At 33.1% G+C, this 13675-nt stretch overlaps 1 protein-coding gene across 1 annotated transcript in view; it reads left to right on the forward strand.

Moving 5' to 3' along the window:
- The window catches only part of LOC130893474 (E3 ubiquitin-protein ligase RNF220-like), a 159224-nt gene extending 145782 nt beyond the window's left edge, over positions 1-13442 (forward strand). Inside the window, exons 7-10 of the mRNA XM_057799650.1 lie at positions 6305-6574; positions 7975-8184; positions 9653-9727; positions 13371-13442. Of these exons, the coding sequence (XP_057655633.1) occupies positions 6305-6574; positions 7975-8184; positions 9653-9727; positions 13371-13442 (627 nt within the window). The remainder of the gene's footprint in view (positions 1-6304; positions 6575-7974; positions 8185-9652; positions 9728-13370) is intronic.
- The last annotated feature ends 233 nt before the right edge of the window (positions 13443-13675 follow it).

The following is a 13675-nucleotide window of genomic DNA, read 5'->3' on the forward strand; positions in this document are numbered from 1 at the left end:
AGGCGAATTGGTTCGCCTCATTATGTTTGCAGTTGTTTTGATTAAGGGGAAAAAATTGTCTTGCATAAAGAAGGTGAACGCGTTAAATTGCTTTTTTCAGGTCTTGTTGAAATATGTATGAAGATACTTATGTTCTTACTCAAGTGAAATTATATTAAATGGGTTTTTTATAGTGAGATTCATTATTATTAAGCAATGAAATGTTAGTCTTCCTCTTTCCTAGAAGTCTTTATACCCTTTCAAGCATCAGAATATTGGATTTTCAGTTTTCACTCTCCTTTCATCCATTTTTCCATTCGTTCCGATCTTTCACTACTTCGTTTATTTTTCTAGCAAAGTTCTATCTTTGTTCCATTCTGTATCTTTTTATTCATTACCCAGGTTTAACTTCCACATATCAAGGTAGATTATCGAGTTGAATGAAATAATGTTAAGATTTATTTATATCCAGCATCTATCCTTGCAAATCGTTGATATTTATAATGATTAAATGCATTACATTAATGGATTCGCATGTATTTCTCAGTATTTGAACTACATTTTACGCTTATAGCATCTCTGAAAAGAGATTTCTACTTCTACCTACTACAAAATAAAAGAAAATACTAGTTACAAGCAAGAGAATATTATTTTCTCCACTCATTACTGGGGAAAATATTGTAAGAAACAAGTCTTTGATAGTTGATTCAAAATCAAAATGTTCAAAATCAAAAAGTTTGCGATTTATGGAAATAGTGGATGTATGTAATATTTATACTAGTATTGATTCAAATTACGAAGTGAACGAATTACTGTTTGTTCTTAAACGATTATTGAAACTATATACAGGGTCCATCACGACGAACTGAATCGATACGTATATGATAAAGTACTGAGACTAGTGCTCTGAAAATTTGCTTGCATGGTTTTTCCGAAATGCTCGTTTCAGATAAAATAATTTCAGTTTTCTGAAACTTCGGGTTATACCGAAAGTGGACCCAAACTTCGTTATTTTAAATGGAAGGCTATGGTTTTTATTAAATTTTTGGAATCTACGCAAAATTTCAATACAACTTTATATAAGGCATCGTTTGCCTAAAGTCCACCATTTTTTAATTATTTCACATTTTTGAAATTTTTGGACACATGCAGCCCTCCACTAAAAAAATTATATTTCTAAGTTTAAGTGAGTCAGGTCTAATATTTTTGAGGTTTGGACAAATAACACTTACAGCTTTCAAAATCTATGAAAACCTTTAAAAAAATTATATAGTGCCGAATTTCTCTATCTAAAAACTTCGAAAACTTAATTTTTTCAAATAGCATCCCCCATTTTTCTCTTTACCATTGGATTCTACGCTTTAAATTGAGGGGACTCAGTGAGTAAATTCATATATCTCAAATTAAAGGTTTTTGTAGAAACTTGAAAAAACTGAAATTTTCATGGTTTTTAATTGTCGGTTGTCTGGAGCGACAAAAAAAGCTAACATATGAATAAACAAACAATGAAAACAACTTGACGTTTAAGCGTTGCAAAAGTGTTCATCATGTCCCATTTAGGATTAATGAAGATTTGCTGGTAATATACGGGAAATGTGATAGGGCTAATAAATGTGCCTGCGTTACTTTCCGTTTGCGATATCCCGATAAACCACGACCTACCCCTGATACACTTAGGCGGCTCATTCATAATTGTGAAACCCACGGTCAGTTTGTTGCACCGTGCAGCAAACTGAAACCTGTCGTAGACAATGAAGCCAATGAAATTACAGTCTTGGGATACTTCAGAACGTATCCTGAAAATTCATTAACCGATACAGAAAGAGATTTGGGAATATCAGAGATAAGTATTCACAGGATTCTTAAAAAACACAAGTTCCATTCGTATTCAATCTCGTTGGTACAAAATTTAGAGCCAGGTGACGATCAAAGAAGAATTGTTTGTTGAATTTATATTAATTAAAACTCCGGAAAAAGAAAAATTTTTTAGAAAACTTAATTTAGATAGATGAGTGTAAAATTCAGAAGAATGGAATATTGGAATGATACTAATCCTCACATGTTTCAAGGGTACTGGATTTTCAATGTTTTTGCTGCGATAAAAAATGACTATGCTGGTGGTACATTTTTTATGGCGAAAATTTGAATGGTAATCTTAAAATTTGAGGTTGAATTTTACTTCAAATGTTTGTTTATTTCAGGTAGCAGATATCTAGAAATATTAAAAAATTATTTACACCCAATAAATCTGAATTGGAATCAGCTGTGGTATCAGCACGACCTAGCCCCACCACACGGTAATGCGCTTGTAAATAACATTTTACAGACTCATTTTGAAGACTGAACGGTAGCACACGATGGACCGCATCAATGGCCTCCCCGTTCACCGGATATCAACCCATTAGATTTTTTTTGGGTCGTATGAAAGATATCTTGTACGCTTCGCCGCTTACATACAAAAGAAGACTGGCAGGAAAGAGTTCGGAATACATTTTGAATTCTTTCACCGCAAGAAATTCGAAACGCCACTGAGCACGGCTTTTAAGAAGAATCCATAAATGTTTGGAAATTGGGGGCAACCATTTCGAACATTCACTTTAGTTTAATTTCTAGTTTCGTTCTTCTCCTCTTAGTGTAGTGTTTTCAAATATTTTTTAATTGACTAAAGCATTTTAATTTTTGATACGTTAACTTTTGTTATTCGTTGTTCGCCATCAACAGGAGACAATTAAAAACCATGAAAATTTTAGTTTTTCTACAAAAACCGTTAATTTGAGATATATGAATTTACTAACGAAGTCCCCTTAATTTAAAGCGTAGAATCCAATGGTAAAGAGAAAAATGGGGGTTGCCATTTGAAAAAATTGAGTTTTCGAAGTTTTAGATAGCGAAATACAGCACCATTTTCTGAACACCCTATATAAATTTTTGTCCACGTTTTCACAGATTTTGAAAGCTGTAAGTGTTTATACTCCAAATCCCAAAAATATTAAACCTGACTCACTTAAACTTAGAAATATAATTTTTTTAGTGGAGGGCTGCATGTATCCAAAAATTTCGAAAATGTCAAATAATAAAAAAATGGTGGACTTTAGGCAAACGATGCCTCATATAAAGTTAGATTGAAATTTTGCGTAAATTCTAAAAATGTAATAAAAATCTTAGCATTCCGTTTAAAATAACGAAGTTTGGGTCCACTTTCGGTATAACCGGAAGTTTCAGAAAACTAAAATTATTTTAGCTGAAACGAGCATTTCGGAAAACCCATGCAAGCAAATTTTCAGGACACTAGTCCCAGTACTTTCCCATATGCATATCGATTCAGCTCGTCGTGAAGGACGCTGTATATTTAGTTGTTGAGCTTGTATAAATCAGAATACAATGAGAGTAAACAGAAAGAAGTGAAAAAAATTAAACAAAGGCGACAAAGTTTCTATCCTACGCAAACATGTATTGTCTTATATATATTGTTGTATCTACTTATTCTTTGAAAAAGCTTATTCACTCAAAATATTGACGAAAACGTACGCTGACTAACTAGTTAGATATCGCTTCCGTTTTATGTTTTTTTATAAAAACTTGGCTACAAAACTAAATTACATTGTTTTACTAATACCCACAAATACTTAAATACTACTAAATAATACTCTAACCAAAGCAGTAATAGATCGCAGATTTATACACCCATAGAAATGTGATACCAATTGGTAGCTTGGTTATTTCAAACATTATGAACCGAATGATGAAAGAGTTCGGATCGAATGGCAGCTGCCTTTCTTGGTATTAATCAGAAGAATATTAATTTGAGTTCATTTTATATGTGCGTGCTAAAAAAATGTTTTTCTAATTTTTTTTATCACCAAAAATCACATATTAATCATTTGTACCTCTATCATATATTGTGTAATGGAAACAAATAGATTGGAATTGCAGATTTGCTAAATTTAATATTTACTATAACACGCTGAATAATAATAATCGTTTGTTTACATAATATTAGCAAAGTTCTGTCTTTTGTAATTCATATGACAACAGGGTATCTTGAAACTGGTGAGAAAAGTATTCAAATAATATTCAATATTTCATAGGCGCAGTATCGAGACAGGTAGAATGGGTTAATGGTATTCCCAAAAACAATGGGTGAAGTCAAGAGAATTCGGAAAAGTTCAATGATTGAGAAGGAAGAAATTGTGTCATGTGCGAATATATCTTTTAGAAAATATTGTGGATATATACGCTCTAGCAAAAAACAATATTTCGAGAATGAAAATTCACGACAGGATTTTAATGGGAGACTTTAAACTAGCTCAAAAACACCTTCAAATAAAGAAAGATGTCTCATTATTAACTGCACAGGAAATATTTATAGATGTGGATTAAACGTATTCATCTCATCCAAAACGAGCGACTATAACCAGCATGTGATGCTTTCCCTCTGTTGTTACTATAATAGTATAGTAGATTATTATGAACGATGTGCCCTACCACACTCATAATATCGACTTCAGCCACAAGTCGACGAAATATCATGTGTGCACGACAATACGGTACTAAAAACTGCGGAATAAATACACAATCAAATTAAAAAATGTCGAAATAATACTAGAAAGAGCAACACAAATGTAACAGCTTCTAATTAACAGGGAGGAATAAAAGCATAAAACATTCAAACAAAGAAGATGAAATTTGAAACGTAGACAGACAGTTGAAGTTCTTATCAATCCCAGTATTATTCGAGGTAAAGATTAATTAGTTTTTAATAACTTTGAGAGTGATTCAATCCTCATAGAATATTCTACGTGATAAATTTTGTAGTGATCCATGGCTTCGTTAATTATTGATTTTTTGTTAAAATATTAATACTTAATTCACATTCACATAAGCACATCCTTTTCGTCGCTAACTTAGCTTCGCCCTATATTTGTTTTAAAGCAAAAAGCGACCTGATTATCATTGATCCTTGAGTATTCCGTGTTCATAGATAAATACCCTAAAAATATTTCTCATTAACTTCTATTTGAGAGAATCTGCTTTTTATATATGACTAGATATAAATGAGAGTATGTAACTTGGAATTTTGAATTACGTTAAATGTTTCAATGTTATGATATCAGGTGGTATTAAGCTTTGGATGTCAAAACACTTGATTGATTAATGATAAAATTACAATTAAATTTTGTTATACCTTTAACGTCTGTTTGCAGTGAATATTGTGATATTCCAAATATTTTGATTGTTTGACATGAATTCCTTAGCATGTCAGGTCCATACATTTTGTCGCAAAATTAAAAAAATTGTTCGAATATGGTATTGTTCCCCCTGAACCTTTTTACTTAAAGATTATACTCCATTGAATGAAGTTGTTTTGATACTGCTTTTTACTATATCTAGTAACTTCGTTGATGCCTATTTACAGGGCCGGATTAAGATTTATAAGGCCCGGGGCCAAAATAATGACGGGGCCCCCTTAAGGAATTCGAAAATCCGGAAAAATTCACAAAATAATATCAATACCTTTGGATTTGTGGTATCAAAACATCAAAAAATACAGAATGATTTCCAAATGATGGGGCCTGGGGCCCGGGGCTGTAGCCCCCCAAGCCCCTAGCTTAATCCGGCCCTGCTTATTTAGTTTTGAAGATGCTCTTATGGTCGGCAACTAGACTTTATCGTACAACATTTTTTAAACGTCATTGGTAATGCTATGGAAATTTCAAAGGGACTGAATTTTTTCCATAAAGGTCTGCAGTCGTACTACAAGCTAGTAGACATTTTGGTGTTCTAATATTGTCTACTGCTGCCTTTGAATGTATCGATCTCACCCCTTTTTTTCACCCAAAGTCAGTAGCTATAGGGATATAGGGTTTTTCGGAAACTATTATATGAATATTCGGAAATTAATACGGATAACATCCACTGTTGAACGACAAATAAATTTGTTTTATAAATATATGAGATAAGCAAATAAAACTTGAAAATCATTTGAAATTACAGAAGACGAGAAAGAAACTTGTAAAAACGAAATAATAATGTGAAATACCTACTGAGATCCATATTTCTAGAGGTAAATTCGGAGCTACAACTATTACGTGAAAGTAACTCATTCAGCAACGCCATAGGCATATTTCAAGTAAACGAGATCAGAATAGAGCAAAATAGCCTTCAGATTCATAAAAGCGCATTTAACAATCAACTATCATTTATTTATTTCCACCACAAATTTTCAAATTAACTTGGTGTTTTCCTGTTCAATTTATTATTTCCAAGCTCTTATATTCATGATATCGCATTGATATATATACTATCCCCTGTATTTTGCTTTTAGAATGCTATGAACGAAGAGGATGAAACAGTAGATGTAGAAAGCGACTTCGAATTAGAAGAATGGCAGGAGTCCCAGAGAAGAAGAACAAACTCATTGGTTGGTGGTATAATGATACCAACAAGCACGGGTAGAACAAATGTAGATAATGAAGGTGACGACGTTATTGTTGACGGGAACGAACCAGAAGAAAGTATATTTGGTCCATCGCAATACACAGAAAATGACGTAGTGTTGAAGGAGAACAAAGATAAAGACGTTGTGCAGTCACAGGTAAAAAGCTTTTATATAAACATTAAATACTATTCACATGTTATAACCTTATACATTAAATTTAAGTTCAAATTTTCAATTGTATCAAAATTCTGCATCTCAAAATGTTTCGATTTTTTTTTATTCTCTGCAATCAGTAATAAATATTAAAACAATTGATCCAAAATATTTGAAAACTTAATATTTAGTTTCCTCACAGTGAATATGACAAATCGAGAAATTAAATCAATTTTATATTCAGATACCCATAGAATCTAAAATAGTGAGGGGATCAAGTGGGTTGATTTCCTTTGTTCCTGAACAAAGAATTGTTCACCCAGTTTTAACTATTAGGAGTTAAGACAAATGGTTCACATTTTTCAAAAAAGAGCACAAATAACTTTTTTATGAGATAACTTCAATTTATGACGAGGCTGGAAGTTACAGCGAAAGGTGTTTTATATAAAAAATCAAAATTCTAATGTAAATCACCAGTATGTTTTGTGGAGACAATTTGACGGAACTGGTTTGGTGAAATATAAAAAGTAACGTGAGAGCAATAAATTTGATTACGGCTACAGCAGAGCTCAATATCTCCTGATGATCAGTAACCGAACAGACATGAATATTACCAGACACTGTTAGTTATACGCGGGAAAAGCAAAAGTTTCGTATAAGTAAAATGCAGATTTTTCAATATCTCGATGGAGTTGATATTAGGTTATTTATTAAAACTGACCTAAAACATTTATTCGAGATAATCCGTTCAACGGATTATGGTTTTGATTTTTTGTTTTGGGATAGGTGTAGTCATTTATTTAGATTGTCTTAACGTTTCGGTCCTCGATTGGACCATTTTCAAAAAAAAAACTAATGAAAATTATTTTGATTAGAAAACACTAGATGGATTAAAATTATTCTAAAAAAAATTTTGCCGTGTCATAAAGGATTCGAGGGAGACGAAAAGTCCAGAAAATGAGTGAAATAATCTTTAACTAGCTTAGAATCTTTATCAAACATAAAAATAAACTTACAAGAAGGAATTTCAGGAGCAGAAATGATCTCTCTGGTAGATTCTTTCAGGATAAACCATCGCAGGAATAAAATTTGACGAGAAATTTGTACAAGCGGGGATGTGATCTCTAAAGAAAGATTAAACTATAGATATTAACCAATTACTTATCACTGTTTCCAAACGAACTACTATTAATTAGGTAATAATGTTAAGCGAAGACAAAGATACTTAAAAAATTTAAAATAGTACAGAATAATGCATTTCTAACTGATCCAAAAATAATTATGTTCATCTTACCTCTGAGAAAGAGTGGACCATTCTCGTTGTTTGTTGTGTAGGTAACAAACTATAAAAATATAGTAATAAATAATAAATGAATCAAATAGCTCTCGCTTTCAATTTTCAGGTGGCGACTGTGAATTCTAGTGGTGATGTGGAAATAAAAGTGGAAAGTGATGCTCAACAATGTGATAGTAACGTGACTACGTCAGATGCTGAGCCCAGTAATAGGGCACAAATTATCAATAAGCTGAGAAGTAGAATCAAACAATTAGAGTCCGAGGGAGAACTTTCCAGTAGCACAGACAGTGAAGGCTACAAATGTTTGATTTGCTTGGTAAGATTTGAAGTTTTTGGTAGCAAATTAGTTCTTAAAACAATACAATATGTTGAAATGTTAAGATAATTCAAAAAATACGAAACTTTGAATGAATGTTGATAAATATCATATTTAACTTAAATATTATAATAATAATGATAATTTAGAGGTCTAATAATGGTCTTGTCGAAGTCCTTCAGGCTAACAACTTGGACAAATTTCACAATGGGAGTTTGGAGTTGCTGGATTTCTGTTAGCTGTTTCCTCAAATGATGTTTAGAGAAAAGCCTTGAAAAGCATCAACGAAACTAAAAATGCCCCGTATATGTTTTAGGGCTCGAAAGGTTCTTACATTAGGAGAATACTCCGACATTGTATCTTATCCATTTGAGGATCGGCTGAATCAACTTCTAGGAGTGGGTATAAATATAAAAATTCTAGAAATGCAATATGTCGAATTTAACAACAAGATGTCTGATGTGAACCACCGGGGCAATAACTAGAACTCAATTGAAAAAGCTTGTTCAAAAAATAATTTCTGTGGAGAAGAAAAAGCAGAAATTTTTTGTTTTAAAAATATTAAAAATTAAATGGTAGCATATTTCTTCAAAAACACCAAAAATATCATACTGCCGTCTATGATAAAGTTTTAAGAGTTGTTTTTAATAAATAATAGTATCTGAGAATTGATGGTTGATTCCGATTTCATTTCAGTTTACAAAAAGTAGTTTTTATATATTTCAACCAACACAAACTTTTTATGTTAAAAAAACTTGTGTGTGCCAGATTACCTCTCAAGCTTCGCTAAATATAAATCAATTCACTCCATATATTTTGAGGTTGAATTATTTTAAATTAGAATGTTTTCGGCTTATAATTAGTAATTATGAAACAATTTAGTTTCATTCTATAATGAACATTCATCTAATTATCTAAACATGTTATAAAATAAGCATTGGTATTGTAAATTTCTTATTGAAATTAATTTGTTTGGAACTCAGGCACTATTCCACGTCACAAAATGCAAAGTGAGAATAAGAAGAATCGAAATTGATTCTGCATTAGGACAATACATGGTTACACACATCATAGGAAACAAGCCAGTTTTTGGACCCAAAAAATAGTCCCAGTTAGTTATACACTACCTTAGAGCTCTGACTTGGTAACCAATATTATCGCTCGAAGGAGTAGATGACGTCTGTAAAAACGTATTCTAGTCTGGTGCTGACTAGACAAAGTACTTGGAATGATCAATCAGTTACATGCAAAAGTGTACTGATCTTGAATTCAAGAGGAATATTTAAAATCAAATACCTTCATGTGTTCTTCATATTCTTGATATATAACATATATAACAAATTAATAAATGTCTTTTACCTGAGTAAGAGACAATAAGACGAAATATCTATTCCAAAGCTAATAAATAATTTAAATTATAAATTACAAACGAAAACTGAATTCTACATTAGACTTTCTATGTTTGCAGGAAAATTTCAAGAATCCTGTTATATCAACAGTCTGCTGGCATGTACACTGTGAAGAATGTTGGCTCCATACCTTGGTTAGTTGAGTACCGGTCTCATATTTGTAGTATAATTAAAATTTTTCTAATAGTAATTTTATTAATAATCTCTAGATACAATTTTTTGCTTAAAAATGAAATATTAGTCTCAGGTTTTTCAAACAGGTACCACAAAATCTGACATACCTCGACAAAATACTCAAAAAATACATGTTGAGTTTTTAGCTTGCTTGACATCGGTATTGATCTTGAACTGTCTAGGTTCTGGAGTTCGGGAAAAGCATGTCTTGGTAGCTGATTCCACAGAGTTGCAGTTCTTAAAAGGAAGAGGTCCCGATAAATACACGTTCTGAGCTTCTGCAAGCGAACTCGGTGTTCATGAGCCACGTCTGCCTGTCAAATAGATCTTGCAAATACTGCTGTAGCTGAGATTATGTTCGACAGCTGATCATGTTAGCAAATTCAAGATATCCCAAGATTTGCTGGTTAACGACTTTCTCCATGACCTTGGCAATAGTTGGGACTAAAGCAATCGGACGGTAGTTGTTGGGAACTGTCTTTTTTCCTGTTTTGGTATGGGTTACACCCGAGCAAATATCCAATTTGTGAGGAGAAAACCTCTATCTTATATGATAAAGAAAATTGTTTACATAGCGGTTAGTTCAACTGCCATTTCTTCAATACGGTGGGCGGTATTCCAACTGGGCTAGTGTTCATGCCTTTGAGAAGATTTACAACATCTCAGTGTGGAAATTCTATTTCTGGCTTCAATGTACCAAAACAGGATGCAGACAGGATTGCAGACAGGATGGGTGGTAGTTTTCCCCGCGAATCAATAGTTGAATTTGAAGCAAACATGTAAACCAACAAATCCGCCTTCTCTTTTGCGTCACCTATCTTTTTTTTGACTTACAAAAGACTTGGCTTCCTAATCTATATAGGCAATTGAGAAGTTTGTTTCTCACTCTCTCATTATATCGTTCATTATAAGCATCTATGGTCTGCTTGCAGGTATTTTTCGAAGCAGCAAAGTTTATACGATTTTCGGTACTAGGATTTGAGCACCATTTGTTGTGAGCAGAATTTTTGTTGTTGACTACTCCAATGCAGTTTTTATCAAGCCATGGATTGTTGTATGTGAAACCCTTGAAGAAGTTAGGAATATAAGCTTCCATACCTGCAAAAATTACTTCCGAAATCTTGTTTGCACATACTGAAGGGTCACTGAAGTTAAAGTAAACATCATTCCAAGAAAACATAAAAAGGAAATTATTCGGATGCTTCCATTTGCCTGATTTATAATGCCAAACTTTACTTGGTCTTGGTGGATCCTAAGTTTGAATTTCTAGTCCGCACGTTGCTGTAATTAGTGTATGATCTGATTTTATCCATCTGATGTATGATCGCGTTGTACAAATCAGGGTCTGTTGTTAGAAATAGGTCTAAGATGCTAGCATTGTCACCATCTCGAATAGGAACTCTTAACAAAATCTTCAGTTTCCCTCCCCTCACCATCATTTCTGTTGGCAAATTTCAACCAGTGGTTTGCTTGCAGGTAATCGATTTTATCGGCAGGATTTGAGGATAATTTGACTGTAGAGAGAATTGCTAACGAAAACGACAAATCCAAAGTTATGCCTGAATCGTGTGTCGTATCCCGGATATACAAGATGAGCCTTGGATGTTGTTGAGGGCACCTTTGTTTCTGCTAGAGCCAGAATATGAGGTTTCGTTGACTGCAGATGTTGGTGTACAGCGTTTAGACTTGTATTAAGACCACGTATATTGCAGAAATCTACCTTAAACATATTTTTGTCTGAACGATCCTCCAGATCAGCCTCCATTAGGAGATCCGAACGGGATGTTACTTTAACTCCGGAATATTTTGATCTAGAAGGTGTCACCATGCTATTTCTTTTTCTCTTTTTCCCACCCTGGGAACCGAGCGCATCGGCGCAGCGACAAAACTTGGAACCCTTAGGGCCAATTCGCTTCGACTAGATCCGATGCGGTGGTATCTCACCGGGCGATGCGAATGGGCCACATCTACCACACATAACTACATAATATGCTAAATACCTACAAAATATTCCGATATATACAGGGTGGCTTAAATTCAATCAATCGCTACAAAATAATTTCCCTCAATTTTTATAATTACAAATTGTCAAACTGAAAATAAGTCAATATTAGTTTACATAATAATATAATTATTTTTATTTGATAAATAACAAAAACAATATTCCATTGAAACTGACGATCATTGCAGAAACCTAGAAGAACAACATTTTGATGAAAATTTTTTTATGCCTTCTTCATATATGCTTGTCCCCTATGTTATCTACCATGTAGTAACATGTTCATTCAGTTAATTAAAAGTAAATGCCGCAATAGGCACTTTTTAAAAAGATACTTAATTAGAACAGCAAATTATTAACAATTAAAATTACAGTGTACAATATTGATTATTGATTGGTCTTTTATAGAAAAAGTAAATGTAATTTCAAACTAAAAATATGTAATTCAGCAAGATCATCAGTTCGATGGAATTTTTGTTGAATTGTGGATCAGCCACTTATGTTTGTTATGACGGTTCGAATACCATGTATGGGTCACCAAACTGTAACTAGCTCGTCATCATCGCTAAAGTGTTGACCATCAAAGAAAGATTTTAGGTGTAAGAAGAAATAAAAGCCGCTTTGAGCGAGGTCCAGGCTATACAGAGGATGATCAAGCACGTCCCAGTCAAATTCTTGTAGGAGTGAGCAAAGTTTTGTAAATTTCAGTATTTCAGTATTAATTTCATGAATTAGTGATCATTTGATATGCGTAAAATCCATAGCAAGACCACTGATTGTAAACTTACGGTTTTTTTTTTAGAAAACGAATTACAGGTCTGACTTCACGAGCAGCGGCATTTTCAATTAAGGCTCACAGCAGCGATCTGAAAATGAGTAGCTGGCGCACATGTTCCGAACTGCGATCGCAGCGCTACTGCTGGTAAAAATAGAAAAGGAACTTAGATTGAGGATTTACCTCCTATGATTGAGATATTAGAAGAAACTACGAGACGATGTTTACTCGTATTCAGAATATACTAACAGCAGTATCTTGAACGGTAGCACCCAAATATCGAGGATTAGAAATATGAATAAACAACTTTTTTCTTTCTGTTCGTTTCACCTCCACCACAGATTTATTACAAGCTTAACTCTATAGAACTTTTTTGGATCCTGGCAAAGAATTCCGTAGCGCGCCATAATGTATCATTCAAAGTTACCCCTTTAACATGGAAAAACGTTACAAATTACGTTCTAAAAAAGGAAATTCGAATTTTGGAATTAGATTTCCTGATGGATGTAATTATTGAAACAATCGTTATTGATTATATATAGAGAGTTCCTTATCAATTAAAACAAGCTAAATCATGTTGATAAAATTCTTCCAATCATTATTTTAACATTTATTCATCATTTATCAAACATATCAGTGATTCCTCCGTGACTGGAGCTTCAATGTATGTTTATATCTACCAATGATGTACCAAGCTAGTTTGTTAGACAATGGTAAATGTTTAGATCGTTTCTCGAATATAGAATCTTACTAACCTTCCATAATATAATAAAACTTCATAATTGATAGTCACTATTGTAATGTGCTAAACTACATATTTATTTTGCAGGGTATCAAGAAAGTTTGTCCGCAGTGTAGTATGATAACATCTCCCACCGATCTCCGACGAATATTTATGTAAAATATGAATTAAAATTTATCCATATTAAACTCCAATTCGCAGAGTCGGCTCGATGAATGCATATCACCGCATGATCGAAGCCGAGCAGCCATTATCGGCTCCCTCGAGTTCCGCTCCTCGAAGTGGAGTTTAGCAATAGTGTGATATATTTGAAAGTATATTCTGAATAAGATATTTGATGTTGGCAAAAAGAAAGACACCATGAAGTTAAAATGTTATTGCACTGAATCATT

The sequence above is a fragment of the Diorhabda carinulata genome, chromosome 1 (assembly GCF_026250575.1).
Source record: "Diorhabda carinulata isolate Delta chromosome 1, icDioCari1.1, whole genome shotgun sequence".
Lineage (NCBI taxonomy): Eukaryota > Metazoa > Arthropoda > Insecta > Coleoptera > Chrysomelidae > Diorhabda > Diorhabda carinulata.